Consider the following 22,641-nt stretch of genomic DNA (forward strand, 5'->3'; position numbering starts at 1 on the left):
ACCCAGACTGTGTCGTAGCTGCAACAGACCTGGAGCTGTGGTAGCCCAATGCAGTACAGTCATCTGCAAGCAGGACTGCAGAGAAAGCAAAAGCTGCAATCTCTATAAAACCTGCCTAGCTGTGTCTGTACCTCAGCGTAGGCAACAAGAGGTGGAGCCAATGCCACAGCCCCCAGAAAAATGCTGACTCACTCTCTACCAGTATGGAGATACCAGAAAAGACTGAGACCAGGACTGAAGGAAAGACCAACCTCGAGCTCCCAATCTGTCAACCTTCCATGACTGCCAGATCCTGGAAAACAGGAGCAGCACAGCTCCAGGAGATGGAGGGCACAGACCAATCAGAACCAGAGATTAGAAAGGACTATGCACTTATCTCCCCCAGCACTGCTACAAGGGACCCAGACCATGGTCCCAGGAATTGTCTGTATGGTCGGGGGGGGGAATGGGGTGGGAAATGATAATGTGGGGATTCTGCTGTGGGGAGGCAACTTCTCTGTCACTGGTGTCAACAATGCAGTAGGTGGACAGCTCCATATGGCTGGTGTAAAATACCACAACAGTCTGCTGCAGCTAATTAATATGTATGCCTCAGCTGTCCTCCACACAGCAGCAAAATCCCTACCAGACACACTCCATTCTGGCTGAAGACTTAAAACACATTGTTGACGTAGCTGGACAATTCAGTAGTACCAACAGGAGGCTGGGCAGCAGCTCCAGACTCCTGATGGAAATGGTTAAAGATGCAAATATGTGTCTCACCTTCAGCACCCCTGCAGGGGGAGCTGAACCATAACACACTTGGGCAGCTCAGGACAGTCCCAGATAGACTTCTGCTTCACATTGAAGGCAGTCACGTTCAAATCCACTGATGTCGCACCAGTGCTTTTCCCTGACCACTGCCTCTTCATGCTTCCTGGCATCTATAGGAAACCAGAAGCCTGACTGGGTGACGTGGAAGTTGAATATCACATTGCTATGCCAGTCCACAGCATTCCCTTACAGATATTTTGCTGCGCTGGAAGACCGAAGGGGGTCTTTCACCAAGTTGATGGCCTTCTAGTTGTCTGTCTCAGTGTGAAACAGCCCGTAGGTCAAAGAGTCTTCCGGCACACAACTGCTGGGGATGAACTATGGCATGGACCATCCTTCTCCTCACCCCCTTAACAAATTCAGTGCCTGCAAAGAGGTGGGTGACCATCTCTTCCCTACTACAGCCATTCTTAGGGAAGTGTACATTGAGGCTGATGTGACATCTCCCGAGGAAGACAATGACAGTGGAGGCTCCTCTCACCACCAACCAAGTGAGGTCTCTGTGTTCATTGGTCAGATCTGGCAATGAGGCATTCAGCCAGATGCTATCTGCCAGACCTTCTTACTTAAGTTAGCACATGTACAATATGTCTAGATATTGTCTGCACCCAATTCTTGTTGATGCCCCAACCATTATGAAATTGAACCAGGTACTCCCTTTCACAAGTTACACAGCTCAATTCCCCATGTGTTTTGAATGTATGATGATATACAGTGTGCCTCATTAATTAATTGCTGATAGAAATTAGATAGGTTTTATTTACAACTTCCAAAATTATCTTGCAACAAAATGCGAAGTACGTCACATTGAAAGCAGCAAACTAGACGTGAATTAAAATGACCCACAGATTGTTGCTTTATATGTAAAAAAAAAAGTTTCCCTGTAACTTTTAGAGAAGACAATTAGTCCTCAGAATCAGGTTTAATATTACTGGTATATATCGTAAAATATGGTGTGTTGTGGCAGCAGTACTTTGCAATATATAATTAAAAACTATAAATTACAGTATGAATTATATACATAGAAATTAAGTAGTACGAAGGGCGAGAGAACAAAATAGTGAGACAGTATGCATGGGTTCATTCTCTGTTCAGAAATCTGATGGCAGAAGGGAAGACGCTGTTCCTAAAATGTTGAGTGTGTGCAGTCAGGCTCCTGTACCTCCTCCTTGATGGTAGCAATGAGAAGAGGGCATGTCCTGGGTGATGGGGATCCCGAGTGATGGATGCTGCCTTTCTGAGGCATGACATTTTGAAGATGTCCTTGATGCTGGGGAGACTAGTGTCTGTGATGGAGATGGCTGAGTTTGCAATTTTCTGAAGCTTTTTCCAACCCAGTGCACTGACCCCTCTATACCAGACAGTGATTTAACCATTTAGAATGCTCTCCATGGTAAGGTAAATAGGTAGAAATTTGTGAGAGTCGTTGAGTTTTAGAGTCCTCTGTAATGACTGGGTGTGCAAACTTCAACTTGACCTGAGCCTGCTGTTGCCACTGCACAACCTGGGAAAAACTACAGTCACAGTGTATGATCAGGCTCTCTCCCAAAGGGTACAAGTACTGTTGACAGTTCCACCCTTCTTTTCACTCTCCCTCACCCATGTTCAGCCATCGCCAAGACCACCTCCTAATATTCTTCCTCCATGATTGATCTGTCCACCAGCTGGTGTTCAGAACCTGTGCACAAACTAGCCATAATGGAAAGGGGCATATTTCTGTTTCTGTGTCTGGATGAGTAGCCAGAAGCCTTGACTATTGATTCTGAGACATGAGTGCAAATTCCATCATGAATGCTAAGGAATTTAAAGAAAATAAATAAATAAATAAAGATCCATTTGTATCAGTAATAGTGCAAATACCAGATTGTGATAAAAACCCTTTTTTTAATCTTAAAGTTAGATTTTATTCATAATAAAATATACTTTATATACAAAGGAAGAAAAAGTGCAAAAATATGTAAATTCATGGTTGTTATACTTTGTAATGTAAACTTTTAACGAGAAATCACAAAAAAAAGCATGGTTTTGCTACTCGCGTGCTCCATGAGGTGAAACCCCTTTCATTGTTTGAGGGAACTTCCTTATTGTGGTGCTTTCCTGCAGAACCTTAGTATTGGCTGCTTTGAGCCTCGGTGCATTGGATTGTATATAGGCAGGCTTACCCACATCATTATTTATCATAATTTTCCCAGTATCTCTCAAGGAAACATTGGTTCAAGACCTAAACACACCTGCTCAAAAGAAGAGAAAATTTTTCTGTAGGGATTTTAGAACTTCAATCTCCAGCTAGAGATGCCCATAGAATTCATGGCTTCAGGCACAAATTCTTGAGATGAGTTGCATGAAAGTAAATATTAAAGTCTGCTAAATCCATTTCTACAAGTTGTTCAGCCAAGTGAAACAAATCCAGTTGCATTATAGGTGTCATGGTTCGGTCCGTGAAGTCCGCATTCCGGTTCACAGTCCGGTCCGTCGATACCTTATTCCAGATTTTCCCATTTTCCCTTGTTCCATTGGGTGCCGAAATGGTGTAAAGCACAGAAGCAATTGTCATTAATTTCTATAGGAAAAATTTTTGAGCGTTCCCAGACCCAAAATAACCTACCAAATCATACCAAATAACACATAAAGCCTAAAATAATACTAACATAAAGTAAAAGCAGGAATGATATGATAAATACACAGCCTGTATAAAGTAGAAATAATGTATGTACAGTGTAATTTTACTTAACAGAATTGGGAAAATTAAGCTAAAACCGATTTGTAGAAAAAATCGGCACATACACACATGCGCACACAAGTGCCTGTGCAAGGCTTCATGGTTATGGTAGTCCTTCCCGGAGTAAACACAAGTGTCCCGTATTTGATGCTATTTTTGTCCCTTATTTGGGAGTGAGAAAGTTGGCAACCCTACTTGAACACCCCACCCTGCCAGTCAGCCGGTCCACAAGAATTTTGTCAATATTGAACTGGTCCGCGGTGCAAAAAAGTTTGGGGCCCCTGTTCTAGCCCAAGTCCCAGCGCAGGCCCTGAATCCTAGTCTCGTCCAGGGCCTGTGTCCCTGTCCAGCATCGTTTCTTCCTGACTCACCTTGCTATCTCGATAATCCTAGTCTTGTTCCTTGGACTTCAGTGTCTGTGTCTTGCTTTTGGGTCTGCTCCCAACGCCCCCTTATAACAATAGGGCAGTAATCATTTCAGACAGATATCCCTAAGTCTAATTTGTGGATTTTTAATTAATATAGCTGTCATAGCTGTGCAGAAATAGTTGAGTTTATTTGTTGAACATCAGAAAATAGGAGTAGGAGTAGGCCCCAGGCTCCTTAAGCCTGCCCTGTGTTTAATATGATCATGGCTGATCAATGCTGGCCTCAACACCCCTCCTCTGGCAGTTCCTCAGGGCCCTGAATTTCTGATCTTTCAAAAATTAATCCACCTTTGGTTTAACATTTCTAATGATTTAGCCTTCAGATCCCTCAGGGGTAGAGAATTATGAAGATTCACCACTGTCTGTGAAAGAGGATTTTATTGTCCCTTCATTTTGAATGACCTGCCACTTAGAGTATATTGTAATACATACCCTCATTCAAGACTCTCCCACTAGTAAAAACAAAATGAACATCTATCCTGTCATGTCCCCACTTGGGATCTTATGTTTCAGTAAGGCCATCACACAGGCTTCTAAACTGCAAAGAGTATGTACCCATGCAGAACGCAGAGGATGGAGGAATGATCTTGTGTGTGTAACATCATGAGGTACATAGAAAGGGTGAATGTACCCAGTCTTTTTCCCAGGGTTGGGGGTATCAAGAACTAGTGGGCATAAGTTTAAGGTGAGAGGGAAAGGATTCAATAGGGACCTGAGGGGCAGCAGGTTTTTTCACACAGAGGGTGGTATGCGGATGGAATGCTCTGCCAGAAGAAGTGGTTGAGGCAGGTTGAATAACAACAGTTAAAAGATAGTTGCACAGGTAAATGGATGGGAAAATCTCAGAAGGATATGGGCCAATTGTGGGCAAATGGGGGTAGCCAGGATGGGCATCTTGGTCAGCATGGATTAGTTGGGCTGAAAGGCTTATTTATATGATATGACTGAACTCCCATTTGCATCATCCATAATGAAAATTATAGCCCACAATGTTGTGCAGCCTTTTAGTCCATACCACGATCGATTGAGCACTTCCTTCTCATCTAGAGCTACATTTTTTCTGTCATTTATGTGCCTACATAAGAGTCTCCTAATCTCCCTGATGGATCCACCTCTACCACCACCCCTGGCAGGGCATTCTACACGCTTACCACTCCCTGTATGAAAAAGCTTGCCTCTGACAGTCCCCTCTGTACTTTCCTCCAATCAAGTTAATATTAACCATTGCCACCCTGGGAAAAAGGCTGTGGCTGTCCATTCTCTTATCATATTATCCACCTTTATTAAGTCAGCTCTCATTCACCTAAGCTCCAAGGAGAAAAGCACTAGCTCATTCAACCTTTCCTCATAAGACATGATCTCTAATCCAGGAAGCATCTGGTAAATTTCCTCTGCACCCCCTCTAAAGCTTCTGCATTCTTTCTGCAATAAGGTGACCAGAGTAGAACACACTAGTCCAAGTGTGGTTTAACCAGAGTTTTATAGAGCTGCAGAATTACCTCTGGCTCTTGAACTCAATTCCCTAACTAATGAAGGCCCTACACACCGTATACCTTCAACCTATTAACCTGCCCAGCAACTTTGAGGGATCAATAGACAAGGGCCCCAAGATCCCACTGTTCCTCAGTGCTGCTAAGAATCCTGCCCTTAACCTTGTACTCTGCCTTCAAGTTTGACCTTCCAAAGTTCATCACACTTTTCCAGATTGAATTCAGTCTGTCACTTCTCAGCCCAGCTTTGCATCCTATCAATGTTCCATTGTAACCAAGAGAACCTTCCACACTGTACAGAAAACCACCAGCCTTCATTCATCTGCAAAATTACTAAATCATCCTTCCAAGTTATTTATAAACATCACAAAGAACAGGAGTCCCAGGGCATGGGACCAACCTCCAACCTCCAGGCAGAATCCATTCTATCTACTACCCCCTGCCTTCTAAGAGTGAGCTAATTATGGATACATGCAGCCATGTTTTCCTGAATCCCATGCCTCCCGACTTTATGATTGAGCTTACTGTGGGCAACTTTGTTGAACTACTTATGATAATGCATATACACCACACCAGCCACTCTGTCTTTATCAAATTGTTTTGTCACTGCCTTGAAGAATTCAATCAGGCTCATGACCTGCCCCTCACTAAGCTGTGCTGACTATACTGAATCAGACAACGCTTCTCCAAATGCTTATAAATTGTATCTCTAAGAATCCGCTTCAGTGGATTGCCCGCCACTGATGTAAGGCTCATCAGTCTGTAATTTCTAGGATTATCCGCATTATCCACCCCCTAATCTTCTGGTATTACTGCTGCGGCCAGTGAGGACGTAAAGATTATCATCAAAGGCATAGCAACCTCTTCCCTCGCTTCCTGTGGTAACATAGGGTACTTTTGTCTGGCTCCTGATACTATCTTTCTGAATGTTTTTCAAAAGTTCTAACACATCTTTCTTAACATTGACAGGTTTCAGCACGGTAGCCTATTTTACGCTGTCATCACATTCATCAAAGTTTCTCTCCCTGGTGAATACTGAAGCAAAGTATTCATTAAGGACATCCTCTCCTACCTCCTCTGACTCCAGACACATTTCCTCTTTTATCCCTGATCAGTCCTACCCTCACTCTGGTTATCCTTTTGTTCTTCACGTTTACATACAACACGATGGAGTTTTCCTTAATCCTACTCATTAAGGCTTTCTCATGCCCACTTCTAACTCTCCTAAGTACATTCTTGAGCTCCTTCCTGGCTACTTTATAACTCTCAAGAGCCTTTTCTGATCCTTACTTCCTTCTTCCTGTTGACTAGATGTTCCACTTCTCTTGTTAACCATGCTTCCTTCAACCTACCATCCTTTCCCTGCCTCAATGGGTCAGACCTATCCAGCACCCCATGCAAATGTTCCCTGAACAACTTCCAATTTCCATTCTACATTTCCCTGAGATCAGAAATAAAAGCAGAAATTGCTGGAAATACTCAACTGGTCAGCCAGAATCTGCGGAAAGGGAAATTGTTAACATTTCAGGGTTACTTTATTCGTAAAAGTGCAGTCAAGAGATCACTTTCAAGATTAAGTTGGAACTGGAGACTGCCAATAATTACATGCTAGATGTTGGACTTAAACTGAACATTCGATGTCTGCATTATGTGCACTTGACCTATTGTTAGAAATTGTTCTGTATTTGACCCAGGTGTGGAGTTCATGCACTAACAATTACAATGTGATTGCTGTGATGGTTGCTTTATTCTCAAGTGCTTGACCATTTATGTGTGTTATTGCGAAGGAGTTGTTTTATTTTTAATTAGATTCTTAACATTGACATAATGCAGATATAAAACAACACTGTCACAATTGTGATAATGCCAAAGATTTTGGAAGTAGATGATGCATTGCAATGACATTGCTAATTATAGGGCCCATTGTTACGCCAGCTGTTACACACTAATAATCAGTCAGTATTACCAGCAGTCTATCACACACTAAGCAATGTTAGGTGTGAGCATGTTAATTTGACCGTGTTTCTTTTACATAAATGATAGGGATCCTGTTGTTTTCTCTGGGAGGTAACTTGCAGTTGATATTTGTCAAATATGGAATCCTTGCCACAGGAGTCTGAGAGTCTGGCTTGCATGGATTGACAGGACTTTGTTGTTCCAGCCTGCCTCAACATTAACATGGTCACTGGGATCAATCCGCAGTCATAAAGGTACTTACCTCTTCACTCATTGACGGACAAGGCTTTATACTCTGCCCCTTTAATATTAACATCTTCAGTTTAATACTCATGTTCTTGCAGACGATTCTTTTATGCACCATGTTATAATTTCTTTGCTCAGAAGTGCAAATGTAAAATGTACAAACAGTTGCATGCATAAACAGTAAATCTCAGCTTTATTGATTGTGTTTTTCTGAGACAGAAGTGTTGGCAAAATATTAGTTTTGTTACTGGCATTGCCAGTGCCACATCATTTCTACATTCCCACCATTCTACTGACAGTAGAGTGTAAATCCTGTGCTGTTACTAACCTAGGGAACTATATATGCTAAGTAGGCTGTTATATAGAGTTGGATCCATAACTATGATACAAACCATGTTTAGTGCTCATTCAGACTGAAGGGCTGCAGTCTGAATCGGGGAAGGCTGCTATCTGTCACGAGAGGAAATAGCAAACATCTTTAAAAGGTGACTTTGAACCTCATGGGGTGTCGCGATCTTATGAGCAGCTCGAAGGCAACAACAAGATCACAGGCAGAGTGGCAAGGTTAAGCTGTCTTCTTGAGAGAGGAGGATGTAGGTTTGTGTCCCACTGCCACTTCCTCAGAAATCCAGACAGCTCTAACAGCCCACTAGCCCTTTCACACACTCGGATCTTGCTTTAGATGACAGGCCCAACCTTTCAATCTGAGCTTCCACCAGCTATTTCACTGTGTTCCCTATAGACAGTGCTGTTAAAGACAAGATTAAAATTATCAGAATCCAAGCACAGCCACAGTTTTGTCCTCCAATGGTCTACCCGATTGTCCTCTTCCCCTGTGAGATGTGGGGGTGAGTTTGCAATTGTATAAATGGACACTGGGAAGGAGCCCTAATTAGCAAAGAAAAAATTGCCATGTTTGTGATAGATGCATGGTGATTTGAGCAGTGCCTAAGGCTAATATTTTTGAAGAAGTGTTCATGGATCTTGACTACTACCAGACCTCATTCCTGCACTTAGCCAACTCCTTACTGGCATTAACCTTCTGAACTGTCTCTCCCTACTGCCTCCTGAGCACGTCCAGAGGATTCCAGAGCTCCTGGAGATTCTAGGTCTGCAAATCCCATTCCAACTCCTCCATCGAAGCCTCCGGTACAACATGCAAAGATCCAGTATGCCATTCTTCAGTGTTTCCCTGACACTGTTCAGGCCACAAGAAGGTGCAGTTGACTGGAAGCAAAACAGAGCCGCTACCTCACAGCGCCAGTGATCCAGGTTTAATCTTAATCTGGGATGCTGCCTGTATGGAGATGCTGTATGTTCTTCCAGAGAACCTATGAACACCGGCTTCCTCCCACATCCAAACGTCACGGAGATTGGTATGTTACTGTACTTGGCCACAGTAAATGACATATTAAATATAAAAGATTTTATTAAGAATTCTCACTTCCTCAGATTTATTTTACTCATTGTTTTCTCAATTTACCCTATTTTTTAAAATTTTATTTCATTTCCAGCTGATGACTCAATCTGAACAATTACTTACTTTACAGCATACTTAAATCTTAGTACACTGGTTGTGAAATTAATCATAAACAGTGGCATAGAAGGTGTGATGGAGAATGCCCGCACTGAATTTACAGCCTAGTGTGTAGGTGAGTGAAAGAATCTGGGAGGAGCTGATGAGAAAATGGGATTCAAAATATGGGATTAATGTAGCTTTTAGTATATTTGTGGGTGGATGATTGATCTTGAGCATGGATTTGGTGGGTCAAAGGGCTCGTAGTATGTCTCAAAGCAGGTTAACATTAACTGGAGTACATTGCCCTGCTGTAGAAACCAATCCGAGAGTGGTGTGGTTACTGACAGGTCACTTCAGTCATTGTAAGCACTGTGAGGTTGGCATTCTATCTGTATTTCACCGAGTAAAGCCAATTTCATTGCATACTCCACTGCCACACATATTTTGGAAACCAAAAATTTGGCTTCCACAGACTTGAAAAGGTCAATGCGCTAGTGTAAGGTGTAACTTCTAAGTAATACATAAGAACTATTATCTGCTATTTACCGCTCTTTGCTTTTCTGTTCATTATCTCCTTCTTCTTAAGCCCAACGGCAACTCGCCAGAGTCCTCTGTCCTTCAAAGTTCCAGGTTCCAAGTAAATTTATTACCGAAGTACATATTTGTCATCATATGCAGCCCTGAGATTCATTTTCTTGTGGGCATACACAGTAAACCCAAGAAACACAACAGAATCAATGGAAGACTGTACCCAATAGGATGGACAAACATCCAATGTGCAAAAGACAAAAAAATGAAAATACAGAAGAAAAAATAACAATAATTACAATAATAATTAGGGTATCAAATCTGAGACACCGAATGAATTATACCTTGGCACTCCTTCTATACAATACTGTGCAAAAGTCTAAGGCACGTGCGCGCGCACGCAGACACACACACACACAGACACACACACACACATCTATCTATATATAGATAGATGTGTGTACAGTGTGTCTGTGTATGTGTGTGTATATATATATATATATATATATATATGTGTGTGTGTGTGTGTTTTGCACTTTACTGCTGCTGCTGCAAAAATTAATTTCATGGCATACAGTATGTGAGTGATGATAAACCTGATTCTGATATGGGTATCTGTTGGCGACTGAGAGTGGGAAGGGGGCAGAGAGAGGAGAATTATGGTTGGTAAAGGGGGAAGGGAGAGGGGAGGGAGCAATAAGCACCAGAGAGATATTCTGTAATGATCTATAAACCAGTTATTTGGAATCAAATGACCTTGTATGATGTCTCAGGGCTGGGTATGTCTGTCCCCACACCACCTCCCACCCCGGCACTCTTTCTGTGCAACCTGTCCCACACCCCTCCTGCGGCACTCCACCATCACCATTCTCAACATCCTTCGCTCATGCAGATTTACAAATGCGCTCTCTTATTTAAATTTTAAATTATATGCTCCTTCATCAGTAAAGCTAAAGCAATTAATTCAAATATTAGAATTATATTCTAAAGATATAACCATGAACTTTGGACGAGATTAAGCGTAAAGAAAGGTGCAATAGAGCTAGTAGCATACAAAGCAGAGCCCCTTAACAACTGATGGATGACTATGAAACGTATATGTACTGTATCTAGGATATCAACAAGCAAAAAAAATAAATCATAGTGCAATAAAGAGAAAATGTTCAACAGAATTTACTTCAAGGCTTAAGAAAATTTGCCAAACAGCTCAATAGTAAAAATATAACAAAGGCAATAAACACTTTAGCTATACCCATATTAATATATTCTTTTGGCATAATATCTTGGTGCGAAACCAATCTGGAAAATTTACAAACAAAAATAAGAACTGAAATTCCAATTTTTAGAAAATACTATGTACGTTCAATTGCACTTAGATTAACACTACGTAGGACAGAAGGAGGAACAGAAATAACAAACATTAAAAAATTACACAACAGTCAGATAAAACCCCTAAGGATATACTTTCATCGACAAATACAGGATTCAGCAATCCACATGAGCATATGTAATTCTGATAAGAAGTACACTCCACTAACTCTAACCCTGAAAAATCAAGAAATTATCACTACAGAAGAAAAAGTGAACCAATGGAAGAGCATGACCTGCCATGGAAGACATCCTCACGATCTGAGCAGACTAGATGGTGACAAGGAAGCGTTGACTGCCTGGATCAGAGTTGGAGACCTTTTCCCAGAAACAGAGGGGATCCATGTGGCCAGACGGGACCAGGAGGTGAACACAAAAGATTATAATAAAATACAATAAATTCAGAAAATGCCAAGAGAAACCAGAAACAATCCAATGCATTACAGGATCCTACAGCAGTTGAACTCAATCTGATCACTTACACAGGCACAAGCACGTGGCAGACATCATTCACCAAAATCATGCTTTAAAATACCGACTCAGAGGGCACCACACGTTGCTATAAATACAAGCCTGATCCAGTTTTAGAGACAGTCTTACAAATTGTATTATGACCAATCCATTATTACAGATAGGACAATCCATAATAACTGCTTAGATATAATATTACAGCATAAACAAGCAAGGATAACTTACTAAGGAAATACAGACATTCCAAACACACACAACATACAGAAACCAATAAGTGGAAAAGCACCAGAAATATGCTGAATTAAAAGAGGCAGTTGAAAGATGATGGAAAATGAACGAGGTATACATTGTCCCAATAGTAATATTTACAACTGGTATCATTCCAAAGTTACTGCACAATAGCATTAAACAATGAAACCTACACAGCAGTATTTATGTAAATCCCCAGAAAGTCACAATACTAAACACCATTAAAATATTCTGAAAGTTCCTAGCAGTTGAGAAGTGAGTGAGCTTGGGTATGCACACACCTCAGGTTTTATCTCCACCTTTCCCTCCCCCCCCCCGCACTTTCTGCTTTCTGCAGGGGTTGCTCTCTACGCAACTCCCTTGTCCATTTGTCCCTCCCCACTGATCTCCCTCCTGGCACTTATCCTTGCAAGCGGAACAAGTGACTCTGTTGGGGTCATGTACTGTGTCCAGTGCTCCTGGTGTGGCCTCCTGTATATCAGTGAGACCCAACGTAGATTGGGAGACTGCTTCGCCGAGCACCTTCAAGAAGTCCACCAGAAGAAATGGGATCTCCCAGTGGCCACGCATTTTAATTCCACTTCCCATTCCCATTCCGATATGTCATTCCATGGCATCCTCTACTGTCACAATGAGGCTACACTCAGGTTGGAGAAACAACACCTTGTATTCCGTTTGGGTAGCCTCCAACCTGATGGCATGAACATTGATTTCTCGAACTTCCAGTAATGCCTCCCCCCCCCCCCCTTCACCATTCCCCATATTCCCCATCCTTTTTTCCTCTCTCTCTCACCTTATCTCTTTGCCTGTCCATCACCTCCCTCTGGTACTCCTCCCCCCTTTTCTTTCTTCCATGGCCTTTTTATTCTCTCCTATCGGACGCCACCTTCTCCAGCCCTGTATCTCTCTCACCAATCAACTTCCCAACTCTTTACTTCATCCCTCCCAGTTTCACCTACCACCTTGTGTGTCTCTCTCCCCATCCCCCACCTTTTAAATCTACTCCTCATCTTTTTTACTCCCAGTCCTGCCGAAGGATCTCGGCCAGAAACATCAACTGTACTTTTTTTCCATAGATGCTGCCTGGCCTGCTGAGGTCCCCCAGCGTTCTGTGTGTGTGGACAAAATAAATGGAAGTATCTCCCTTAAGTGGAGTATGCAAACAAGATATACACATTTATACATCCCTATTCCTAAAGAAATGGAAGATTTCACTGTGTATGGCGGGAAAAGTACCACAAAGCCAAACTCATTATGAGAATATACTGGACAAAGACATTGAAGTATACACATTCAGAACAATGACAGCAGAATGGAAAGTGTGTGTGTGTGTGTGTGTGTGTGTGTGTACACAGAGTACATGTACTGAACACTGTCTATCACAGTACTCAAAGTGCAGTCTGGTCAATGGCTCACCAATGCCTTATAAAGCCTCAGCATCACATCCTTGCTCTCACCTTCCAGTCCGCTTGAAATAAACGCTCGCATTGCATTTGCCTTCCTTACCACTACTAATATCTCCACAATCTCTTCAGCTATTTCTTTCAGAATTCTGGATATAGTCCATGTGGTCTAGGTGACTTATGTACCTTCAGACCTTCCCAAGCACCTTCTCCTTAGTAATAGCAACTATACTCATTTCTGCCCTCTGGCACTCAGTTCTGTCCCCTGACACCCTCGAATCTCTGGCGTACTGCTGGCATCTTCCGGAGACAAGACTGATGCAAATTACTTATTAATTCATCCACCACTTCTTTATCCCCATTACTATCTCCCTAATATCATGTTCCAGTAGTCCAATATCCACTCTCATCTCTCTTTTACTCTTTTTATATCTGAAAAAAACTTTAGTATACTCTTCTACATAATTGCCTAGCCTAACTTCATATTTCATCTTTTCTCCCCTTATGTTTTCTAGTTGCCTTCTGTTGGTTTTAAACACTTCCCAATTCTCTAACTTCCCACTATTGTTTGCTCTATTATATGTCCCTTCTTGCTTTTATGCTATCTTTGACTTCCATTGTCAGCTGTGGTTTCCTCATGTTCTGTTTGGAATACTTCGTCACCTTTGTGATGTATCTATCTTGCACCTGACAAATTTCTGCCAGAAACTCCAGCTATTGCTGTTCTGTTGTTATCCCTGTTTGTGTCTCCTTCCACTCAACTTTGGCCAGGTCCTCTTTCATGCCTTTGTAATTCCCTTTACTCCACTGTAATACTGATAAATCTGACTTTATCTTCATCCTCTCACACTGGAGGATGAATTCTATCATATTATGATCACTGTTTCCTAAGGGTTCTCTTAGCTTAAGCTCCTTAATTAAATCTGGTCCAATGCACCAATTCCAGAATTGCCTTTCCTTTAGTGCTCTTGTATGCAATCTAGAAATTCCCTTTCTTGAGATCCAACACCAACCTGATTTTCCCAATCTACCTGCATATTGAAATCTCCCATGACTATTGTAACATTGTCCTTATTACATGCCTTTTCTGTCCCCCATTTTATTCTAATCCTACATCCTGGCCACTGTTTGTATATAATTCCCAGCAGTCCTCTGGAGCTTCTGTTGGGGTTTCTGTAGTACTGGGTTTTTACGGGATGGGGTTCCTAGCCCCGTGCCCAAACCTCTTCCTTTTGCAGCCAGGCTTGGGACCGTCCGTGGCGGAGTTCATTTTACTCTTACACTATTGTTTATTTTGTTCATGTCTAGATGAGAACAAGGAAGTTTCCAAGTCCAAACTCAATGCTTTGGCCGAGCTCGATGACTTAAAGAATCAAGTGTCAGAGCTACAGCATCAGGTAACAGTATGGGACCAACAGCAGCAAGGAAATAAAGATGTTCAGGCTGAGCACAGTCTGCAGCTAACGCAGGTATGAGTCAGATCAAAACAACTCATTCACACAAAATAAATTAAAATAATGGGATTATCACCAAAGATTTTCTGTAGGCATGTGGAAACTCACTGTTAACTCTTGGGTCTCTAGGCAATTAGATGACAATTTAGTTTACCTTCACCGTTCTCTGCTATCAGATTCTATCATCTTCAGCCCTTTATCACTTCCCAGCTTCTGATATCAGTCTGACTCTCCTCCCTCCCTCATCTGCCTATCACTTCTTGGCCTGAATGCACATATCACCTCTCAGTTCTTGCTTAACCCCTTCCCTCCACTTTAGTACACTGACTTTCATGCCATTTTCTATCCCGTCCAGGTGAAAGCAGACCCAAACTGTCAATTGTCTATTTCCATCCGCAGATACTGCTGACCTACTGAAGTCCCTGGTGCCTTTTTGTGTTGTCCTAGATTTCCAGCATTTGCAGCCTTTTTAGTTTACCTTTTTCTGTAGTCTGTAGTACTGTACAATATTACAAAGTTAATAGTGATATATTGTAGCAACACACACACAAAAAGAGTTTCAGTCCAAAAAGTCGACTGCACTTTTTTCCATAAATGCTTCCTGGCCTGCTGAGTTCCTGCAGCATTTTTTATGTGTTGCTTGGATTTCCATCATCTGCAGACTTTCTCTTGTTTTGTTAGTGATATATTGTAGTATCTTTATTGTAAGATTAATTGTTAGAAAGAATTTATCAAAACAAATATCCAAAAAGCTGTTAAAGCATAAAAGGTATTTTTAAGGAACCTCCCTTTATTCTTTATTGTTCCTTATTTTCTCTACTCTCCCTTAAGGTATTTTTCCTAATGTTGAATCATTCTTAATAATTATTTACCTTATTTCAGATTTATATTTAAAGTGGAGGTTGATAGTTCTTGATAGTAAAGACATCAAAGATAGGGGGAGATGGCAAGAGAATGAGTTTGAGAGGGAAAAGAAATCAGCCATGATAGAATAGCAGATCAGGCTTAATGGACCAAATGGTCTCATTCCGTCCCTAAGTCTGAAGGTTTATGGTCTACACCAGTTGGCAAATTAACCTTAACATGTGTTAGTGAATGTCCACACTAAATTCACAACACACTGGATTTAACGGTGAGAACCTATTCTCAACTTGCGAACAACAACTTCTTGGTATCAGCAAAGGGCTAGCATAGCAGCCTGTTGTGCTGTTAGAACTGAAGCACCAAGCTCAGACAGGGAGCATTGAGGTTAGAAGAGGAAGGAGAACATAGGCAAAATCTTAATCATGAGGTTGTGTGGTGTTGCAAAGTGTTTGAGGGAGGCCCTTGGAAGTGACTGGTGTGGGTACGAGCAGGAACAGTAGCATAGGGAAAGTGAGAAGCCTTAAGTAGATTCATAAACCACAGGTGGCATTAGATTCCTTGGAGAAGGGTGGGATAGACAAAACAGGCTCAGTGGATGTTGTGTATTTTCAGATGGCCTTTGACAAGGTGTTCCAAATGGGGCTGTCTAACAAGATAAGAGCCCATAGTATTACAGGAAAGATATTAGCATGGATAGAGGATTGGCTGATTGGCAGGAGACAAAGAGTGGGAATAAAAGGAGCCTTTTCTGTTTGGCTGCCAGTGACTAGTGGTGTTCTGCAAGGGTCAATGATGGGACCGCTTCTTTTTATGTTATATGTCAATGATTTGGATTTGTGGCCAAGTTTGTGGATGATACAAAGATAGGTGGAGAGGCAAGTGGTGTTGCAGAGACAGGGAGACTGCAGAAGAACTTAGGTAGGAGAATGAGCAACGAAGTGGCAGATGGAATACAGTGTTTTGAAGTATATGGTCATGCACTTTGATAGAAGGAATAAAATTTCCTAAAGGTTAACTTGCAGGTTGAGATGGTGGTGAGAAGGCAAATGGAATGTTAGCATTCATTTTGAGAGGACTAGAATTTAAAAAGCAAGGATATAACACTGAGCCTTTATTAGGCACTGGTGAGGCCTCACTTGGAGTATTGTGAGCAGTTTTGACCCTTTATCTAAGAAAGTATGTGCTGACATTGGAGAAGGTTCAAGAGAAGGATTCTGGGAATGAAAAGGTTGTCGTATGAGGAGAGTTTGATTACTCTGGGCTGGTACATGCTGGAATTTAGAAGAATGAGAGGAGATCTCTTTGAAACCTATTGAATGTTGAAAGGCCTAGATAGAGTGGATATGGAGAGGATGTTTCCTATAGTGGAGGAGTCTAGAATCAGAGGACACAGCCTCGATATAGAGGGATGTCCACTTAGAATGGAAATGAGGAGGAATTTCTTTAGCCGGAAGGTGGTGAATTTGTGGAATTCATTGCTACAGGCAGCTGTGGGGGCAAGGTCATACTTAAAGCAGAGGTTGATAGTTTCTCAGTTACTCAGGGCATGAAAGGTTGTGGGGAGAAGGCAGAAAAATGGAGTTGAGAAGGAAAATAACTCAGCCAGGATGAAATGGCAGAGCAGACTAGATGGGCGACTGGCGTAACTCTGCTCCTGTGTCCTGTGGTCTTATGGCTGATGGCGGAGATCAGATTGATGCAGAGGTTATAAGCAATCCTGCTCTTCCATGGGCATTCTTCAGTGATGGTCCTGTTTCACACTGTCCTTTGGCTGCCAGATTTCCAGAGTTTAGTGTTAAAACTGAAAAAAGAGAAAAAGTACAAGAGGAGTCCAGCCTCATTAAAATACTTTAAAAAATGTCTACACCCCGTCCTCTTTCCATTAGCATCTTAAGAAGATGGTTATGAGGCAAGATGGATCCATATCTGAAAACCTTTTATTTGAATCTCTGACATGGCTCATTGGGGTTACAATTGCTCCTGTAATTTCAGCTGCAGGAAGCATTTTGCTGTCATTCAACAGGACAGGATTATAATTGAATTTTTAAAGCTGGTTGAGCAAGGTCGAGACCTCCACCAGCACCACCCTTCTTATTATTCCTCTCCTGCCATCAAATCCAGACATGTATTCTGAATGCTATTGTTCAGTTGTGAGTTTTACACACCCTATCTCCTCTTCTCCACTCAAAATGATGTCACCGTTTCAGATTCCTTCCCATGTGCTATTACTTGCGAGTTCCAGGCTTCTAGCTGGCAACCTTCCAAAATATTCTCATAAATGTCTTGCTTTTACACATCAAGTACGTGTTTTTCCTTGGCTGCCAGCTGCCAAAAGCTGAACACAGTCATCATTCGTGCTTATTAACACTTCTATAATTAATCTAATATTACATCTGTTGTAAAGCATCGCAACAAAAATTGACTGGTAAATGAGTGTAGCTTGTTTGAAGTCAAGGGTCTCAGTGTTTGATAGTTTTACCAGCTGCTAAAATCAACATTGAGGAACCAAATATGGGCATATGAAGTACCAGTCTGATTTATGCTGTGGGTAACTTTTAACATATGTAAGGTTCCCATAACCCCAAGAACAGTGCGCTGTTCACACCCCGAAGAGCTCCATGTTATCATACAGCCAGGAGGACCAGCAAAGATGTCCACATTTATACTGAGTCCAGAGGAACTCTTCCTCAGGTCAGGTGCTTCATGCCATTGTCTGAAAATCTAGGGGCCTTTGCTCCTAGGGTTCCAAAGCCTGTCTCTTTGGAGGGCAGTGAATAACCAGTTTCTCAGCTGTTGCTGCTAGGGGCTTGAGTTAGACAGTTCCCGTGCATTACTCTGTTTCAGCAGCTTTATATCCAATGGCATTACTTGAACGTTGTATATCCTTGCTGTATTTGCAGCACAATATTTTGCTAACATTTCTGATAATGGTGGCTTCAGAACCTGGAGACTCCATGGGTCTAGAGAAAACAGAAGGGAGAGGGATACAAATGGGAAGATTCACGAGTTTGTGTCAGCTTTAGGTATGGGTTGTTGTATGAATATTTCAATGCAGGCAATGCGTTCACCTTTCCAAATCTGAGCTTCTTTTATAGGTTGTGGCAGCTGATGAATTATGCTTAGTTTAGTTTCATTTTTATGTTTATGACCTACTATATATAATAACAACTGCTGAAATTGTTTGAAAACAATGTCGGTTGGTGATCTTTAGACAAATTACAGTGATTAATACACTGCAGTTTGTGATTTATTGTCTCAATGAAAGACAGAGCAGGCTTGGTGGGCTGAATCACCTGTACCTATTCCATGTCCCTATGCTTTTGTGTTTCTCATTGCAATTGGTATCATAAAGCCTCCATAAAAGTTGTTTCCATGCGAGTATTAATTATCATATTTTCTTAATATTGAACGACATGTTCATCTTAATAATTTGAGTCTTCTTTCCTTTTATTAGCATTAATGATATTAATGTTAACCAAAAGTACTACTTCGGAATTATTCTTCTAAAAACCTATGCTACATTTTTTTTCTTTATAAACCTCATTAAAAATTAATGCTTTGATGCTTTTGATTTGTCTGGTGATAACACTTCTTGGCTCATTATCATTTTCTGAATGATTATCTCCTTAAAGCCATAGCTCTGACTTTAATCCTCCATTGAAACAGTACCCATGGATACATGTCTGCAGGATCACTGCCAGGCAGATGTGCCTTTGTCTGTGTATATTTTAAATTACCGCTGCCTGAGTGCACTCTACTGTTAGTGTACTCTGGCCACTTTCCGATCTCTCTCTCTATCTGCCCCCGTATTTCAAAGAAGTTCTGGTTTAAGATGGCACTGGAGAAAAACAGCGACATCTTACTGGCAGCAAACAGAATAACTAACTACTTTAAAAATGACACTTTTTTCCGGAAAATGATCATTGCAATCAAACTTCCCTTTCGGATTTGAGCTTTTGAGCCACCTACACAACGTGGCATTTTTGTGGTCTGAGTTGAGGTTTCAAAGGTGCGGGGCAGTTGTGACGCATCATGTAATGAGGCAAATCGAGGTGACAGGGCCCAGGCTCTAGAATGCAGACATGACAATATTTAGCCATTGCTGGAGAGGACTTGTAGCTGATTTGAAGCAGTAGATCCAAGTAGATGAGACAAGGCAGAGTCGAGGCAGCGGTGCCCAAACCCAAGAGTGAAGAACAAGCTGATGTTTGACTGAGTTAAGTACCGGACCAGATTGGGAAAGTGAGGCCCAGGTCTGAGAGTGTATCGAAGTGTCAGGGCCCAGGTCTGAGAGTGAGGAACGAGCCAAGGTTTAGCTGATTTAAGTGCTGTACCATACGAAAAGTTTGGGGTGTCGAGGCCAGAGAAGGGACAGGCGGGTGTTCAGCTTGCTGTTCAGCAAGGTTTACTCCTGTCTGCACTAAACTGAGTCAGAGGCCTGATACTAACGGGCTCCTGGACCAGCTGCAGCAAAGAACTGGCTTTGTGGCTGTAAACTAACTTGCATGAACTTTAGTTCTGAATGTTATACGCTTGCATTTTATTGTTTGCACGAATTGTTCCTTTGTTTTGCACATTGGGTGTTTGATGGTCTTCTGTTTAAAGGGGTTCTATTGGACTTCTTTGTTTTGTGGCTGCCTGTAAGGAGACAAATCTCAAGGTTGTATACTTGATAATAAATGTACTTTGGCCTTTGAAGTTAATGAAGGGAAGCTATAATGGCAAAGTTGATTGTAATGGCATCATGCTTGCTCAAGGAAGTGCAATGCACAAGGTTTTGAGAAGATGTATAAAAATAGAAAGATTTTTTTTAAAAAAGCTCAACGTGTAGTTCAAACATAACACATCTTGCTGCACAGTTTATTATAGAGTTCTTTAAACCAGCTCCATAAATGCACTTTGCATGTATGACAGGAATGTATGAAATTCAGGGAGGCAGTACATACTATCACTTCCATATCTGTTACATTGCTCACTTCTTAAAGACATGCATTAAGTTAAATATGCATGGCTTCCCAGTCGTAGAATGATGGTATTTCGGAAAATTAATGCCTCAAAAAGAGGTTCCTTATAATGTTTTCAAACCAAGCTCAAACAGGGAAAGTATTTCAAGGATTCATTTCAATGCAGTTTCTCTTCAGCTGTTGCACTTTATTCTGCACCTTGTTATTGTTTTACTTTATGTTGGCTTAATGCACTGTGATGATTTGATCTGTAAGAACAGAATGAAAGACTAGTTTTTCATTGTATTTTGATGCATGTTAACTAATAATCTGATCCCAATATCAATGAAGATGGAAATCTTATTTCATTTTCTAATCTTCTAGATTTAGTCTGTTTCCAGGAGAGTCAGAATAAAATCTCTATTATGATCCATAATCACTGAATCCAATCATTTAGCACTCTGAAAATTTCCAAATAATACCCATTTTGGCCCTAACAACCTCCCAAATGCAGTTTCTCTTGTGGTTTTAACTTTTGAGATCATATTCAGTCCTACTGCAAATTCTGGAATTTCTGACTCCATATCTTTATGAATAGTGATGAACAATGCTAGTTATATTCTCTGACTTCAGTCACCATTTGACCGTTGATATTTTTTATTAGCCAGCCTCTCTTTGTGATCTTTCAACTTTTTTTTTCCTTCCAGTACTTTTTGCCAATTTCTAATTCCACCCAATTTTGATTGGTAGCCTGGTAAATACTGAATTACTTTCCATTTTTTCTTCAAATCCACAAATGTTTATAGGAAAACACCTGTGAGTTTCACTCCCTCCTAAAACAAATTCCACTCTTCATGTCAAAACCTTTAATGACTCTTTGTAAAAATGGATCTTTGGGTTACACATATGATTGAATATGTCTCCAAACCTTGATTATTTACATCTTGTGTGTGTTCCTATGTTGCGTATGTTAGTGCATTATATTCCTGGTTGTGTGCTGCACTGTAGACAGTGGAGATTTGAAAGCTGAAGCTGTAGTTTTAATCTGGCAGTTTGGGGAGAGTTTGCACTTCTTACTTAGAATTGATCCTGAGGGATTGGGTCATTTTATTTTACCTCAGTGAAAGTCTGACCTTGCTTTAGATCTTGACCACCTTCTATGGGGTTTGTAGCAAATGGTGATTGTGTGAAGGGTACTTGTAAAAAAAAAAGAGGTCTCCAATTGGCACATTTCCATCAGACTGACAACTAATGTCATGAGATTTGTTGGTATGCAGCAACAGTACATTGCAATGTATAATAATAAAGAAACAGCGAATTATAATAAGAAATATACATAAAAGAATTAAATAAGTAGTGCAAAAAGAGAACAAAAAGTAGTGAGGTAGAGTTCATTTAGAAATCTAATGGTGGAGGGGAAAAAGCTATTCCCAAAACATTGAATGTGTGTCTTCAGGCTCCTGTTCCTCCTCCTTGATAGCGACAATGAGAAAAGAATAACTGTTGGCCTTACTGGTGACTCCCTGATTCCAAAAGAATGAATAAAAAAATAAGTTGCATATTGAGCACTATTCTCAAGCTTGAGTTATTTTTCTTGTTTAACATTGTGATAAGTTTGTAAAGAATTTGTATTCTGCACATCAGAAAGTTTGATTTGATGTGCAAATTATCCATTGGGCTAACCCTGTATATGCACTGATATCAGAATCAGGTTTAATATCACTGGCATATGTTGTGAAATGTGTTTTGTGAGGAGAGTGAACCATGGGAAAAAGGGAAGGAGGGAGGGGCACCAGTGGGAGGTGATAGGCAAGTGATGAGAAGGGAAGTCAGAATGGGGAATGTAGAAAGATTGGAGGGGGAAAGGTTAGAAATAACCAGAAGTTAGAGAAATCGATGTCGTCTGGTTGGAGATTAGCCAGGCGGAATTTGAGGTGTTGCTTCTCCAAGGTGAGAGTAGCCTCATTGCAGCAGGACCAAGGTGTCAGACAAGACTTGGGAATACTCATGCAGGATTCCCTGAAGGTTAAGTTGCAGGTAGAGCTGGTGGTAAGGAAGGCAAATGCAATTTTAGCATTCATTTCAAAAGGACTATAATATTAGGGAATGAGACAAGGCAGCTGACAGAAGTTGTAGGGGGAACACTTTGTATCTAGTGATCATAATGCCATTAGTTTCAAAGTAACTACG

The 22,641-nt window shown here is 41.2% G+C and overlaps 1 protein-coding gene across 1 annotated transcript in view; it reads left to right on the forward strand.

Moving 5' to 3' along the window:
* Positions 1 to 22,641, forward strand: part of LOC140195679 (protein FAM184B-like) — a 228,838-nt gene that overhangs the window by 141,196 nt on the left and 65,001 nt on the right. Inside the window, exon 5 of the mRNA XM_072254395.1 lies at positions 14,499 to 14,659. Within this exon, the coding sequence (XP_072110496.1) occupies positions 14,499 to 14,659 (161 nt within the window). The remainder of the gene's footprint in view (positions 1 to 14,498; positions 14,660 to 22,641) is intronic.

The sequence above is a fragment of the Mobula birostris genome, chromosome 3 (genome assembly GCF_030028105.1).
Source record: "Mobula birostris isolate sMobBir1 chromosome 3, sMobBir1.hap1, whole genome shotgun sequence".
Classification (NCBI taxonomy): Eukaryota; Metazoa; Chordata; class Chondrichthyes; order Myliobatiformes; family Myliobatidae; genus Mobula; species Mobula birostris.